General features: G+C 38.5%; 1 protein-coding gene across 3 annotated transcripts in view; it reads right to left on the minus strand.

The window, feature by feature from the left end:
* dacha (dachshund a) overlaps window positions 1–17,447 on the minus strand; it is a 147,950-nt gene that overhangs the window by 42,691 nt on the left and 87,812 nt on the right. For all 3 annotated transcript variants that reach the window (XM_058759065.1, XM_058759064.1, XM_058759063.1), the window contains exon 3: window positions 12,611–12,742. In XM_058759065.1, coding sequence (XP_058615048.1) covers window positions 12,611–12,742 — 132 coding nt within the window. The remainder of the gene's footprint in view (window positions 1–12,610; window positions 12,743–17,447) is intronic.

Genomic DNA, 17,447 nt, shown 5'->3' on the forward strand with positions numbered 1-17,447 from the left:
TCCTCTGCCATTCCTCCTTGCAGATCCTCTCCAGTTCTGTCAGGTTGGATGGTAAACGTTGGTGGACAGCCATTTTTAGGTCTCTCCAGAGATGCTCAATTGGGTTTAAGTCAGGGCTCTGGCTGAGCCATTCAAGAACAGTCACAGAGTTGTTGTGAAGCCACTCCTTCGTTATTTTAGCTGTGTGCTTAGGGTCATTGTCTTGTTGGAAGGTAAACCTTCGGCCCAGTCTGAGGTCCTGAGCACTCTGGAGAAGGTTTTCGTCCAGGATATCCCTGTACTTGGCCACATTCATCTTTCCCTCGATTGCAACCAGTCATCCTGTCCCTGCAGCTGAAAAACACCCCCACAGCATGATGCTGCCACCACCATGCTTCACTGTTGGGACTGTATTGGACAGGTGATGAGCAGTGCCTGGTTTTCTCCACACATACCGCTTAGAATTAAGGCCAAAAAGTTCTATCTTGGTCTCATCAGACCAGAGAATCTTATTCAGGTGTTTTTTAGCAAACTCCATGTGGGCTTTCATGTGTCTTGCACTGAGGAGAGGCTTCCGTCGGGCCACTCTGCCATAAAGCCCCGACTGGTGGAGGGCTGCAGTGATGGTTGACTTTCTACAACTTTCTCCCATCTCCCGACTGCATCTCTGGAGCTCAGCCACAGTGATCTTTGGGTTCTTCTTTACCTCTCTCACCAAGGCTCTTCTCCCCCGATAGCTCAGTTTGGCCGGACGACCAGCTCTAGGAAGGGTTCTGGTCGTCCCAAACGTCTTCCATTTAAGGATTATGGAGGCCACTGTGCTCTTAGGAACCTTAAGTGCAGCAGAAATTTTTTTGTAACCTTGGCCAGATCTGTGCCTTGCCACAATTCTGTCTCTGAGCTCTTCAGGCAGTTCCTTTGACCTCATGATTCTCATTTGCTCTGACATGCACTGTGAGCTGTAAGGTCTTATATAGACAGGTGTGTGGCTTTCCTAATCATGTCCAATCAGTATAATCAAACACAGCTGATTAATACACTCAAATGAAGGTGTAGAACCATCTCAAGGATGATCAGAAGAAATGGACAGCACCTGAGTTAAATATATGAGTGTCACAGCAAAAGGTCTGAATACTTAGGACCATGTGATATTTCAGTTTTCTTTTTAATAAATCTGCAAAAATGTCAACAATTCTGTGTTTTTCTGTCAACATGGGGTGCTGTGTGTACATTGAGGAAAAAAAATGAACTTAAATGATTTTAGCAAATGGCTGCAATATAACAAAGAGTGAAAAATTTAAGGGGGTCTGAATACTTCCCGTACCCACTGTATATTTTTAAACCTGAAGAAATTTGGTCAAAAGGTTTTTAGTTCACATTTTTTCCTCAAACCACACATATAGTAGCTGTACATTATGTGATAGGTCTTTGCCTAATATATTGTCACATGACCAAAATAATGCAGAGTTTACTAAATTACAGAGCTGGCACATCTTACCCCACAAGTATATGGCTTCAGAGCATTCACTTTCAGGCCAACTACCTTGAATTCCATTACGACACATTTTCTATTTTAATCAAGCATGCTATGCTGCTTCTGGAAAGCACTTTGACAAGTCAACCTCAAATATGCTCCTGTTTCATGTTGCACCTAATGCAATACTGCATCTAACTGTTAACATCCATCCCAGGTCAGTTGGATAGATTCAGCACAGAGCAACAGTAAATCATATTAAGCAGAGCGACTCACTCGCAAACAGCTCTGTAGAAGATGTTGTGATGACTAAGAAGACACAAAAGCATGGATGTCTTTACAAGTTTATGAAAACACCTCCGCTCCAAACCCCATAGGAAAGCATGGAGCTTTGAGTTTGGGGTGCAAAAAAAATCTATTTACACGGAATAACAAAGAAGTAATAATGAAGGAGAGCGATCAAGGGAGAAAAACATATAAATTTTAAGTCATTAATTCCCTCCCTGAACAATGAGAGAGCAATCCACAAGAGGCCCGACGTAAAAGTGTTTGAATTGAAAGTGAAAATGATTAAAGAGCTCTTTTAATGAAGTGTTAATTGCTGTGAGAAGTAGGAAGAAGGTTGGAGGAGATGCACTGCTTTGACAGAGTGAACGCTATAGCAAAAGCCCATTTCTACACTGATAGAAAGCTAAACACCATATGAGAAAATAGTTTACTGGATTGGGCAGAGAGGCCGAGCTAAAAGGGTCTTATTCACTTATAAATGTACATAGAAAAGATGCTCATGCAAAATTGGTTTCTCACACAAACGGCTTCAGTTGGCTCTAAATTTTAGTATTAATTCAGAATAAATACACTAAATGCAAACTTTTCTGACAAGGGTTTTACACACAAGACCCACTGATTTTACTGATCAAGGAATAATTCGAGTGAACCAAGGACAGAGCCTTGGTGAACACCAAGTGACAAGAAGTTGGAAAATGGAAACAAGGATGCATACTAAAAACCTAGTTGAGCTCCTGGATCTCCATGCATCAGTTTAGCCTTAATTCACAGTAACTGTAAACTTATTTGATGAGGTTCTTATACACAAGACCAATTCATTTTTACTTATCAAGGAAAAATTCAAGTGAACCAAGGACAGAGCTCTGGTGAACACCAAATAACAAGTAATTGGAAAATGGGAACAAGGATGCATCCTAAAAACCTAGGTGAGCTTCTGGATCTCCATGCATCAGTTTAGCCTTAATTCAAAGTAAATGCACTAAGTGCAAACTTTGTTCTGCTGAAAAAAGGAAAAGTTAAAGTGGACCAAGGACAGAACCCTGCTAAACACCAAGAGACAAAAAGTAGAAAAAAAATGGAAACAAGGTTGAATCATAAAAACCCAGGTGAGCTTGTGAATCTCACTGCTTCGGTAAATAAGTTACTATTCTTGCAGGGGCCTCTCAATAATGAACATCATATTTATACCTCTGACTACAGCTGAATATTCAACATCTCATCATCCTCTCTAACTGAGTCCTATATTGTGTTTCTCATGGGCCTTTTGTGCTGCATAAGATGGCACAGTCTTTCACTTACCCTTATCACAGACACACATTAATGGCCATCAGAGAACTCTGTTCTCTTTGAACGGTTTACGGCGACTAGCCTTTGATCATAAGTAGTGCTCGCTTCACAGAAAGCCTGAAAAGATGTCTCTTTGATATCGCCCTGCGTTTACATATCAATGAGCGCCACCGAAGATGGGGGCCCAGGCGACTCTCTTGTGCCACGCTTTTGGGAAATGTGGCTTAGAGGATATGTGTTGACCAGTAAATGCATACATTTATCAGACAATTTCGTAGATGAGGTTGAGTAGCCACCTTCATCCAGAAGCAAGGACTTGTCAAGTGTTTATCCTCGATAGACCGTGGCTCATTTGACTGTTTTGGAGTGGAGAGCCCCACGTCTTTATGGGCTTTCATTAGACGTCATTTTGAGGCTCATTTGAAATCAATCCCCCTTCGGACCCTCACGCCAGCTCCAGTGTCGGCCGGATGAAAAATGAGGCGGGGCATTGGGGCTTCGGGCGGCCCCCCGTCCGTCCTGCTTGGCCCAGTCCGTTAATACAGCATCATCTGGTCGAACGGACGGGCAATTCCCACATCTCATTACCGACAGGAACTGTGGGTCATTACGCGGGATGGATTCCCATTAGCTGAACCGAGGGTTTGAGACTAAATACAGAAGCTTTGGACACAAGCACATACTCACAAGCACTTTGTTACATACTCCTCAGCCACTCTTAACTTGTTCACACACTTCTGGATGAGAGGAAGGTGAAAATTACTTGAGAGAATTTATCTACTTTGAGCACTTCAGGTAGACAGCAGGATTTTAAAATGCATTCAAAAAGCATGCACTTAAAGGAATAGTTCACCCATAAATAAATAAAAAATAAAACAAAAAAAAACCTGTCATTTTTTACTTACTCTCAGGTGGTTTCAAAGCCGCACACTGTTATTTTTTAGAATTTTTTTTCCAAAATAGTAATGCAGCTTGTGTCTTAGTTGACAGTTCATAGTGACCAGGGGCTGTGTGAACTGTTCCTTTAAGTCTGTCCTTTAGGGTAAATCCTTATAAATTGAGTCACCTCAATGAAAGCAATTTAGAAACATGCTGTCCCCAAATGAAATATATACAACATATCTCTCTTATCCCTGAAGAGGAGTTCATTCTCGAAGAAACATTAATTCAGGATGACTGCACGGGCATATGGAAATCAAGGTAACGGAGAGGCAGTCAGGAGTGGGTTTAACCTGCAAGAGTGCAAGGAAGATGCAGGGGCCGTTGAGTGAGGATAATGCAGGTCCTTCATATGGTCGGTTGCTATATGAGCCATCTGTTTATATGACAGACTGTGTCCTGATGGACAGAGTGGGTAATCAATGCAGCTCTGCTCCACAGGTTTATGTATGAACGTACAGTGTTCAGCTGTTCAGCTTCATACAAGCTTGAGTGCGTGTATTTGCTTTTACAATTTTAAAATGGGGTATACCTGACATGTTTATTTATGTGAGTATGCCTCCTTGTTTAGTGTGAGCGTAAATATGCGTGTCTGTTCAAAAGTGCTCATCTCCGGCAATGGTCAGCAAGCAGCTCCTGTCCCTGTGGGGATGATGATTTATGGAACATTAATTTTGGATGGCTGGATCCGGGCAAATGTTTCAGTCAGAGGACACAGATTGGGAGAGATTTCTGATAAGTCAGCATGACAGGCGAAAGAGACGAATATGATAACGCCAGACAATCTATAATGTACAGATCACCTAAAAAGCTAATGTATGTATAATAATTTGTAAAATCCCATTTACCTCAAAAACATATTTAAATACTTTTTGCTACATATCAATAATGTGTAACAAAACATGATAATATGATAATGTTAAACAGTATTGACACCTTTCAGTTCCTGATTTTAAAATTCTGTCCACATGGGGCAATGTAGACCACTGACTTCTGAATTTCACCTCGCATACAAGATGTTGAACAAGATAGTAGTTGATTAATGACCTACTCTGACCTGTCTGAACTTACTACTCGGGTTAAAATGTATCTACAAGTCAAACGTGAATATATTGTGATTGATTATTTTGTGTATCAAGGGTCAAACTATAACATACAGTAGCCTTTGGAATATGCAAAAATAAAGTTTCTCAAAGATCAACGACTTTTAGAGCAGATCAAGTAAGTGGAAGAGAAAAAAAAAAACCCTAATTGAAAGACTGAAATAGGTTCTTCACCTAATTAATTACGTAAGTACCCATTATATTTAAAGCACTACATGTGTTTAGGCACCAGAGTAGTAAGTAATTCTGTCTTCGTAGTCTCTGCATATATTGTAACTATACAGGACACTAATTATCACAAATAAGCATAATTACATTAAATATGCATTGAAATGCACATTATTTATATTAATTTAAAATTGTTGTTGAAAATATATAAGTAATACATATTTATTAGTAAATAATATAAACTGGATTCTTCAAGGAGCAGTTGATGGCTAGTTAGTGCAAATACTCCATATGCATTAAGCCACAGTGCTCATATGGAAGAAATGGGTTTGAGTCTGAGCAGAAACCTGTCAATTTCCTATCATTCCACACTATTTATCAATTTTACTCTCTAATAAAATACAATTTTATAAGACGCACGGTCACCACAAGCCACTATCGAACCACACACAATCCATAGTCAGTTCCTCAGAATCCCACAATATACATGTGTCCGTTTGAAAAAGAACATGAAATCACATCTACAGCCAGGTATCATCCAGACATCCTAATTCCACCAAATTCCACCATCATTTCCACCAAATTCTTTCTTTTCCTAACAAAACCTTGACCCTGCACCCAAGTTCAGAAGGTGAGCTCAACTCTCTCAGAGCTGCTCCGCTGGAGTGATACGGGAAACCGATACTCCCCCACCTCAGCCACAAGATCAACACTGATTCCTCTTGCTCTCGACACGCTCAATATTTTACATAAAACAAAGGGCTAGCTGAGATCAGATGATGCGTTTATGGGAGCTGAGAGGAGGGAGAAGTGTCTCCGGTTACAGTGGGATTATAGGTAGGAACGGGGAAAGTGTTTTATGGTGAATCTCGCGGAAAAAAAACTGTCAAGAAATATCCTGGTCATATTACCAATTTCAAATATTACACTTGTTCGGGACTTGTCAAGAAGCATAGTGAGTTTAGCTAGTGCTACATGAGAATCTGAAAGCGAGAAAGAGATGAGCGAGTGAGGCGGTCTTCAGTGGCAACACTAGGACAATCCAATCTGATTTAATAAGAGTGACAGTTGCTCTCTGATGACAGAAAAGCTCTTGAAAGTGTGATGGCAAAATGAAAGGATAGGTGAGAGACAAAAAAAGAAGAAATAAAAGTGCTGACCGCTTTGGTAGTTAGGGATTTGCAACATACACAACTCTGAGTCCCGCAATCTCTGCATGTGCGCTCTCTCTCTCTCTCTCACTCTCTCTCTCCAGCACACACCTGGTTTTTGCTAACGCGGCAAATCACATGGCTGACAGATTCCCGAGCCCGTTTAAATAATGCATGGGATTTCTCTTTTAACTTGTCAGTCGCCCTACAAAAAAATATATCAGTTCTTTTCTGATGTCATTTGTGACAGTGATTCACCCTGACAGTTCTCCATTAGACCAATGAGTCCCTTTTCGTTTGCTCATTCTTCTACCGCCGTTCCGACAAGAAACACATGTTACTCCTTTTTCTTTTTCCCTCTCTCTCTCGCCCTCTTTTTTTCTTGTTAACAGGGGTTTTCAGAGCTGTATTTATATTTAAAGACACAATTTCACAGGAGCCCCCATTAACTCGCCTCACCCTCCAGTCCTGCTGCAACCGTATTAGTGCAAACATTGTTCTCTGCCTAACGCCGAAACCGCACATCGGCTCTGAGTCGCTGAACAAACTCCGGCATGCTTTGTGCTACTGGATAAACTCAGGGGGGAAAAAGGCAGACTGTCTTTTTCCATGCCAAATACTTCATCAAATCTCTTTGGCCCCTGTCAAACATTTCGTTGCCGCGTGTTGTTGCGTTTTTTGATTCCGTGCTCTTTTCTCGCGCTCTGGTGGTGAGGGTGGGGTTAACGTTTGAACGGACCGAGTGAGGGGGGAGATTGAAATCAAGCCTATCTCTGCTGACTGCCTGCTGCAGATAGCTCAGGCTTTTTGTGGCACGATCCACACAGTGGAGGAAAAGCGCAGATTAGCCGTTTCCCCTTTGAAGTCCTCCTTCAAAAAAAATGCAAAAGGCTCACCACCAAGAGTGAGAGGGGAGGGGACCAAAAACACATCTTGCGGGAATGTAAAGAAACAAAAAAGGGACAGGAAAAAGTGCCATCGGGACTTTGAGCAAGCAGTGTCGTGGCGGCGCACGAGAGAGAGAGAGAGCGAGGCAAAAGAGAAAGAGGTTAAAGTTGTAGGACTGCTTCAGAGGGTGTTTGTTTAACTTCAGGGATTCAAGAAAACTAGATCAGATTCCAAGACAACCCCCACCACCACCACCACCACTACCTCTCATCTCCAAACAATGCGCATCAAAGACCAATCCAATGTAGTTTGGGTGGTATGGCTTGCTTTTGAGGACTTAAAAAGTCTGGTCCAAAACCCAAACGTCTCTTGGTTCCTCAAAGTTCCTCAGAACTCCATAGCTTTGGCTTGGAGTATCCAATTAAAAATAACAATAAGCAGTGGCACTCGAAATCTGAGCCTGCATCCGTTCGAACGCTGGTCATTCACAAAATTCTCTTTATTTGTTCATTAAAGACCTCATGTTGGAATTTTGCAGCTTTTATTTCATCTCTGTGAGCTCTGTGGAGGTCACATTTATGGTAGGACTTTATAAAGTTTACCGAATGAACGTCCTGGCTCGTGGTCCTTTCCGATTTCACCTCCCCTCTTTCTCCCATTTAGTTTCCTGTCCACTCTATACTGTACTATTCAAATAAAGGAGAAAAATGACAAAAATAAATTTTAAAAACAAAACATGCCCTCAGATTGCAGCAAGAATCTCTTGAGTGATAACGAGAAGTTTAAAACTTACAGGCTTCCATATGTTGAAATTATTTCTGTTTTTTTTTTTTTTTTAAATATTCAGTGCATCCTGGGTACATCAGGGTAATTTCATGCATTCTTGGTATTTGCATTATTGAGTATTGAAAATGAACTTTAGCAGTTGATGATGATGTGGATCGGATAAGAACGCATATTGAGAAAATGGTTTGCACGTTCTTTCTTGAAAATGGACCAAAAATATATCTATAAATATTTTGCCCAATCAAACATTCGTTTTCTGCTGACTCCACTTAACCGATCTTTTTTATCTCCAATATTTGCGCATTTCCAGTGGCAGTCGCATGGAACTTTCAAATTATTTGCGAAGCAGTCGTTACCTGTTACCCACTATGGTAAAATGAATGAATAACGAATTAATGTATGAATATATCCACACAAAGCCAATTACCGCCAAAATAAAGCATAGTGGGTTTTCAAGGGCTAATGAATGCAATAATTACACAATTCCTGACATAATTATCCATAACTACCCATTTTACAGAAATCATGTTTAAAGAATAACATTTTAGAGCAAAAAATATTGGTAATTCTCTCACCTCATGCTCATTTTGATTAGAATATATATCAAATACAATATCGGGTTACACATCTAGCCGCAAAAGTTCAAATATGTCAAAGGACCACAAGCACAAATGCGATGTATTTTTTTTTTTCATTTTTGATTTGATTTATTTATTTATTTTTTGCTGACAATTTGTTTTGTTGTTAAATATGTGACATTATGGAAGAAAACTGGTTGTAATTCACCCTGATTTGTAACCCAAAAAGCCATCCGAAAGAGTTGATCTAGGCTTATCAGATCTGACATCACACAAACTAATGCCTATAGTGCTGGGTCTGTGCTTACTGTGTTTCACGGCCCGGGACTGTTGTTCACTCAGCACGCTGACATCCGCAAACAGGAGTGAAATTTGACTCTGTGTGATTCTCAGTTTCCATTGATGCAGTTCTCTCCATCTCTATCTCTCTCATCATCAACATTAGCTCTATCGGCAGCCAGAGTACATTAGAGGATGTGTGATTGAGTGCGAGACAGACGTCTTCTCTCCACCCCTGGCACTGGCTCTTCCTCCTCTCTCCTGCTCTCTATTCTCTCGCCATCATCTTTCTGTCACTACACACACTCTGTTTCTCTCCGCATGCATGGACTGAATTCAAAGGTGATTTGTATTCATAATCTCAAGTGCTGATCTACAGTTGGAGCAGCTTTTTGGTGAAGCTTGTTATGAACTGATAGTTCAGTCATTCATTCCAATAGGATGAACCACATCTGAAGTTGCTTTTACAGAGCAAATAGCAGTAACACTTGCGACTGCACATCATTTGAGTTTTACATAATTAAACTACATTAAAATTCTCCAAACAGCTGACACATATGCGTGTCATAAAGACATTTCGTCGGTCGCTTGCACTGAACAGTCTGAATGAAATCTCACTGGTCCAAAATTACTGTATATTACATATCAGATGTGTTCTGATTAGCCGTGATTTTTAGTCAGTACTGAACGATTACTTGAACTGGAAACTTGTCATGTCATATCTGGTTGGGTCACCCTGTTTAAAACATTTATTCTTTAACCAGCCCATATTAACCACTTAGCAACTAACTAAAACCTAATATGTGACCCTGGACCACAAAACCAGTATTAAGTGTCAATTTTTCGAAATTTCGAAAGCGAAAAAGCTTTCCATTGACGTATGGTCTGTTAGGATAGGACAATATTTGGCCGAGATACAACTATTTGAATATCTGGAATTTGAGGGTGCAAAAAAAACTAAATATTGAGAAAATCGCCTTTAAAGTTGTCCAAATGAAGTTCTTAGCAATGCATATTACTAATCAAAAATTAAGTTTTGATATATTTACGGTAAGATATTTAAAAATATCTTCATGGAACATGATCTTTACTTAATGTCCTAATTATTTTTGGCATAAAAGAAAAATGGATAATTTTGACCAATACAATGTATTTTTGGCTGTTACTACAAATATACCCCAGCGACTTAAGACTGGTTTTGTGGTCCAGGGTCACATATAATAAAACTAGACAGGACTGAGAACTGAATAACATTTTTTCTCCCCCAAATTAGTGATTATTATTTATTATAATGTTTTTTGTAAGTATTCTGCTAAAACGTGTACAAAAAATTGTAATATATATATATATATATATATATATATATATATATATATATATATATATATATATATATATATATATATATATATATATATATATATTGTGGACATGAAAACCATTTTATATGATAATATTATGTACACTTACACTACCGACCAAAGTTTTGGAATAATAATTAAACCGAGGCTGCATTTATTTGATCAAAAATATAGTAAAAACAGTAATATTGTGAAATATTATTACAATTTAAAATAACTGTTTTTTTATATAAATATTTTAAAATGTATTCAGTTTCACATGATCATTCGGAAATCATTCTAATATTCTGATTTCTTGCTGTTGTTGTCGTTTAATATTTTTGTGGAAATTGTTCAAAAGTTTGGGGTAAGAGGGAAATAGAAGAAGAAGAAAAATATTTTCACAAAAAATATTAAGCAGCAAAAACTGTTTTCTACATTGATAATACAAACATCCATTATTAATAATTGAGCCAATGACCCATAATAATTGAGTACCAAATCAACATATTCGAATGATTTCTGAAGGAACACGTGGTACTCAAAACTATTAAGATATTAAAATGGAAAACAGTTATTTAAATGTATAATAATACTTCACAATATTAATGTATTTTTTTTTTATCAAATAAATGTAGACTTGGTGAGCAAGTCCCCCCCCCCTTATCTTTAAACACATTTGACTGCAATTTCAAAACCTTTGCAAACTGATATGAGGAGTGAATTGCTGGTATTAATGTCTCCCTCTACATATTCACACACACGCACTGTGTTTCTGTTCACTATGTGTGTGTTGTTCGTGTATGTAAGCGTTATTGGTCTTGGCAATAACAACGGATGGCATTTGTGTCTGTGCTCACAGTTGTTGACTGTGATAATAAAGAATGACATTTTACTTTGTGTGTGTGTGTGTGTGCAGTGATGGTAACATCACAATCTAAATGCACAGTCAGGTGGGGAACATTAAAGACGTCATTAGCCTCAATAAAGCTCAGCAGAAAGGAGAGGGCTGCGTGGGCAAGAACCCATTACCTCAGGTCACGTGCCCATGCGCATATGTGTGTGTGTGTGTGTGTGTGTGTGTTGAGGTGATTAGATTGTTTAACGCTTCCTAACAGTGCTCTTTATTTTCATATTGTGAATATCTATAGCCTGCTCTGTAAGTGATTCAAAGCTAGTGAGTCATAAACTGCTCAAAGCTAATGGCTGTGTAGCCCTGCACATCAGAGATGTGTTTTGCTGTTGCAGTGGATTTGATGTGTTTGATTTCCAGGTGAGGAGCTCAGAAGTGATTCTACTGAACTGTGGCAGGTGCCATAACTCAAACACAAAGCATTTGTGAGAACATAGAATCTACAAACTACAACAGTGAAAACTATAATAGATAGGCTTTAAAAAGTCAATTATGCATTAAAAGTATTTGATAAAACTCATATTAAAGGTTTGCTTGATTTATATCACCTCGCATGCGCATGGGTAATGGGAATTGTAATGAATTTAATGACTCTACTATGAATTTTCTAAACGATCCTTGTTCCTTACCGATTTCATCAGTACTTTTTTGAAAAAGAAATATTATTACCTTATTAAATATTTTTTTGAAAGCCCTGTTGTCAAATTATCAATCATAAATGATCAATAAATTTAAATGAATCATTTTTGTATAAATTTTGGTTTATATATTGTTTTTGATGTGTTTTTATTTTTGTTGTTACCACTCTACTTTTTGCATCCTTTTTAGTGTAAAGCATTTTGAGAAGTAACTTTTAAAGGTGCTATATAAAATAAAATGTATTATTTATTATTACATATTTTTATACACAATGTTCAAGTTTGGGGTTAGTAAGACTTAAAAAAAAAAAAAAAAAAACTTCTTATACTCACTTTTATTTCATTTATTTATAAAAAAAATAGCAATATTGTGAAATATTACAATTTAAAATAACTGTTTTCTATTTTTGTGTATTTTAACGTAATTTCTTCCTGCGATTCCTGTGTTACATGATCCTTCAGAAATCAGTGTAATATGCTGATTTGCTGCTTAAGAAACATTTCTTATTATCAATTTTAAGAATGATCGTTCTTAAGTTTATTCTCACTTTTTTAGCAGTCTTTGATAAAGAAATGTTCAAGAGGACAGCATGTATTTGACTTGTTTTGATCATTTTACTGTGCCCTTGGCTAAAAAAAAAAATCTTACTGACCCCAAGTTTTTAACGTTAGTGTATATAATAAAAGGCTTTGATATGATTAAAAATGACTTCTGACTTTCGGTCATACTTTTTCAGTCAGAAGAAACAGAATGATTCAGTGCACTTTTAAAGTATCTTTGTATGTGTGTGACTCTGACCTGCACTGGAGTTCATCTCCTCGTTCTCTGACTCAGTACCGTTCTGGCTTCCTGCTCCGTGAATGTTGTTCATGGCCATCAGTTTCATTTTCTGGAGTTTCATAGCTTCAGCCATGGCTGCTGCTGTTAGACCTGTGGACACACACACACACACAGAGAGAGAGGGGTAAGTGTACCTGGTAACATACTTGGCCCCTTTTACACCTGGTATAACATCCGTCTCAGGAGATCTGATGTCAAGTAAACAGCCGTCAGAAATCACCTGGTATTAACATGAGGGAAGCTCACTTACTACCTCAGTGTGTTGATAAAGCACAAAAAGTCACCGATATTGAAAATCCATAGTTTTACCCGTCCATAATCAGTACTGGTCGTGACTGCCGCCCACCGGCAGAATGTGGCCCTCTGGAAGAGGAGGGAGGGATCTAATCCCAGAAGGCCCTCTGCTCGTGGTCTTGTGCTAGTGTGTGTGTGTGTGTGTGTGTCCCACGAGGATTTCCCAGTGTTACTCACTGTCTCACACACACTTCCCGAACTCAACCCTCCTCTCATCAAGGGCTCCTCAGCCCTGGAAGCCATCATCACTCAGTCCAATTAGGCCCCTAATTAATTCAATTAAACAACGGAGGGACACATTAAGTAATTCATTAAGTGACGATGTGATGCCTTCTCGCACTCCGCTCTCGAAATTTCCCCCACAAATCAGGTTGGGAGGAAGTGATGGCCCACGTCCTGTGTCTTTTTCCCCAGGTTCAGACAATGGATGTCACCTTGATCTAATTCATTAAAAATGTAGCCTCCAACGGAATACGTGAACTAGCGCAGAAAAGAAGGCCGAAGAAAATTCCTTTATCCTCACTTTCACATGCTCTGCGTGGATTTGGAAGCACAGGGCACTTCTGCTCCCAGAGGGCCGTGCGATCCCCCGTCGAGAGCTTACGGCTGAAAATTAACAACGACACGACTGCTTTTGCTTTCTGCGACAGACGGCAAGCCAAATAAACTAGCAAATTATTCATACTTAGAAAAATACAAGTTGTGGATATGCTGGACTGGAGTGGAGGAAGAGATAAATGAAAAAAAGACAAGCATCTGAGTATTTTTTTTTTTTTTTTCAGAGCCAGTAAGAGCCAGCAAAATCAGTCAAAACTGGCAAAAAAATATATATATATATATAAACAAAATGTCAGCAATTATTGCTCAATAACTGATAACAAATATAAACAATATAGTACTATATATATATATATATATTTACACACATTTCACACACATATGTATATATTATATATACTTATAACTTATATATATATATATATATATATCTATATATATATATATTATAACATTCGTATTTGAATATTATTACTGTTATTATTATTGATAATTTACAATGTATAATATTATCAATTATTAAACTAATCAAATAATAATACATACATATATATATATATATATATATATATATATACACACACACACACACAAAAGGGAATATGTATATATATGAAATTCACATAAAATAATATCATTAAATATGATATTATTATCGGCAACTGAAAGCATAAGAAAATTAAACTTAATGAATGTTCTAAATATCTTTCAAATATGTAATGACTACAGACGGATAAAGCGAACACTGCTTTTATCAGTTAGCGGTAAGATTTCATGAAAGGGTCCTTCTGAGTTTTGTTTCTGGAAAATGTAGGCGCGCTGAAGTGGTGGAGAAGCATCAGATCATTTCCTGTGAGGTCCAAATAAACTGTGCAAACTAAACATGGTCGTTTATACAGAATACAAAGCGTAGAAAAATAAAGGAAAAAAGCCCTCACAATTGGTGCATTGTCTCAGCACACACACACTATAAGCCCCCTCCCGCCTCCCGATACTATGTCAAGGAGAAGCCCCGAGATCAAACGGCGTACGTAACAGTAATTGATGTTTGAGGAAAGTCGCGACCCGCGGAAATGGGAGCCGGCGGATGAAAGGCGAGTGCCGTTTTGCAGGGGTGGACAAACAGATTGCTTATTGTTTGCCTTTCATATGGCCCTTCAGATCTACAAGTCTCTCTGCCTCAGACTCCCGCTTTGAACACTCAAGGTATCACCCCCCTGCCGCATGAATGGAGGGTGCTCGGGCACGTCCTGAGGAGAGGAGAACACATCTATCCTCCTTTCCTCGCCCCATACTCCCTCGTTCTCGAGATCTGACAGGTCCATCTCGGTCGCTAATGGTTCACCTGCTTTGGAAGTGAGGAGGTGAGCCGACGGGTCGGACAGACGGGGGCTTCTGTAGTCTTGAGGGGGGTCAGGTACGGGCCAGTCTGGATTCCTCTGCTATGACGTGCCTGAATTGGCCCTTTTTCATACCTAGACAACAATGTCCCATTTAATTAAAGAGTGGTATGAGAAAAGGTAGATTCCGAAGCGAAGGAAAAATTGATCCAGAGGAGTTTCTTTTGATCTCAGAGTCAGTGAGCGTTACATCAATGGATTCTTTTCAGTATTGAGAGGCTCTCTGTTTCACTGTGTTTAACTTTGTCTGTCTTTACCGCGGTAATGAAACGTTAAAGACTCGGGGTAAAAGACGTAGAGGCACTCGCACCTGAGATTGCGGCCTTGAATTCTGTTACAGGTCAGCAAATACTGGACGTGTCCATGTCCCTTGCTTTTGGTTCATTCAAAGGCTAACATAGATTTAGTTAGTGTGTTTGCGGATTATAATAATAATAATGATTATTATTATTATTATTATTATTTAAAAAATATATCATTTAATCATTGCTGTAATTATAAACTGAAACATACTTTGTATGAAACGCATGTTTTCATTGCAATGATTATTTATTACTGAACAATAAAAGAATAAAAAATGTGAATAGTCAGTTTTGCATATCTGGTACCAGAAAATAAAAATATATATTGGATTTGATCTCCAGCTGAATCAAGTCAGATATCTCTTCTTTTTTTTTAACCTGCTTTTAAAGGTTTCGTGTATATCTCAGACTCTCAGCATCTGTTGAGTTTCAGTGGAGAGAGTGGCCAGGCTTCCCAACAAATATTTATTCCAGAACTTACTTCCCCAACCAAACATGCTCACAACCCAATTCCACTTATACAGCGATCCTCACATTCGAAGGGCTTCTGTGATTGTATGTCCACGTACATACAAAAGGGAATAGATAAATAAAGCAGGAAGAGAGAGAAATAGAGACCAAACAACACACACAACATAGATTGCCTGTGAGAACAAGCCCAGAGAGATCATGTTTTCCACAAAGAGGGTCAGTCAAGCACTCCCTTCGTTTCATGCAACCGGACGCATTATTGCATTTTGCATTTCTCCTTTTCAGACAAAACAAGGATAAAAAAAAGAAAAAGGAACGGGTTCTTTTCTTCGCTTTGATAGAGCGTCTCGGGAAAAAGTATCAGATTTGTGCACAAGACGGCGGGGGGGGGAACAGGCAGAGAATCTCCTTTGATTCACTGAAGAGTAAATATTACTGTCCGATTTCACGTCGAATAGTAAACCGAGAAAGGACAAAAAGGTAGAAGAAGGGAGGGCAGAGGGAGATGGGGGCGGCATACTGTATTTAATTCACCTTTGGAATTTCCGAACGGCGGAACAAGGGATGAGATGAACGCCTGACAAAGGCATATGGCCGGCGGGCGAAACCGGACTCTGGTGCTTTTCAGCGCACGACGGTGAGAAAGAGAGAGAGAAATGGGGCGCGATGGAAGTTGTAAATAAAAGCCCAAATGAATGCTGAGATTTCCGCCTCATGACCCCACTGTTTGTGTGAAACCCACTGGAGGACTGATACAACTAAATCTAGGTTGTGTTAGTTTCCACCAACCAGAGTTTCCTCCCAAAGTGGGGCTGTTTCTGTCCGATGCGAAATGGCTCAAATGAACCTAAACTATTGATAAAATCAGTTTAGAGTCATTTCAAAAGAAACACTTTGATTTGGAGAAACAAATCTAGTTATGACAGAATGATGGTCTGGATATGAATGTTTCATAAAGTGCATCTGAAAAAAAAAATAGGGTTTTGGAATATTTTTTTGGAATCTCAAGACTCTCTTGAGGTTCTATTCCATTAACGATTGACAAACGTAACAATTTTTCCACCAACGTGAATGGATGACATTGTAAAACACTAGCATTTTTGTTAGATATGAATGGCTCAAATAAACCTAAACTACTGAAAAGTCAGTTTAGAGTCATTTCAAAGAAAAAAAAAAGTATAACTGCAAATCTGTGTTTCCCTACCCGGAGTACATTTGTTTCTTTGAATTGCAGGGATCCATTTGGAAAGACTTTGATTTAGAGAAACCAATTGAGTCTTATATGATGGTCTTTATACAAAAGATCCAGAAGGTGAATCTAAAAAAAAACTTGCATTTTGGAATCTATTTTAAAAATGACTTTATGTTCCATTCCGTTAAAGATTTGCGACAATCCAAATTTGTTTTCCGCCAGAATATGCATCTAAAAACGGGTTTGTGAATCTATTCGTAAAAATACCAGATAGTGACTTTCTTGACATTCTATTTGATGAACAATTCATAAACATCAGGATTTTTCTGCCAATGTGAAAGCAACACATGGCTCAAATGAACCTAAATAACTTATAAGTCATTTCAAAGGAAATACCCTGATTTGGAGAAACCAAATGAGTCTTAACAGAAAGATGGTCTGGATACGAAAGTGCCAGAAGGTGCATCTAAAAGAAAATAGTATTTTGGAATTGATTTTTAAAAATACTAGACATAAGTGACTTTCTCGAGATTCTGTTTCTATTTGTGTAGTCTAATTTGCAAACAAATGACTCCTGA

The sequence above is a fragment of the Onychostoma macrolepis genome, chromosome 21 (genome assembly GCF_012432095.1).
Source record: "Onychostoma macrolepis isolate SWU-2019 chromosome 21, ASM1243209v1, whole genome shotgun sequence".
NCBI classification, from domain to species: Eukaryota; Metazoa; Chordata; class Actinopteri; order Cypriniformes; family Cyprinidae; genus Onychostoma; species Onychostoma macrolepis.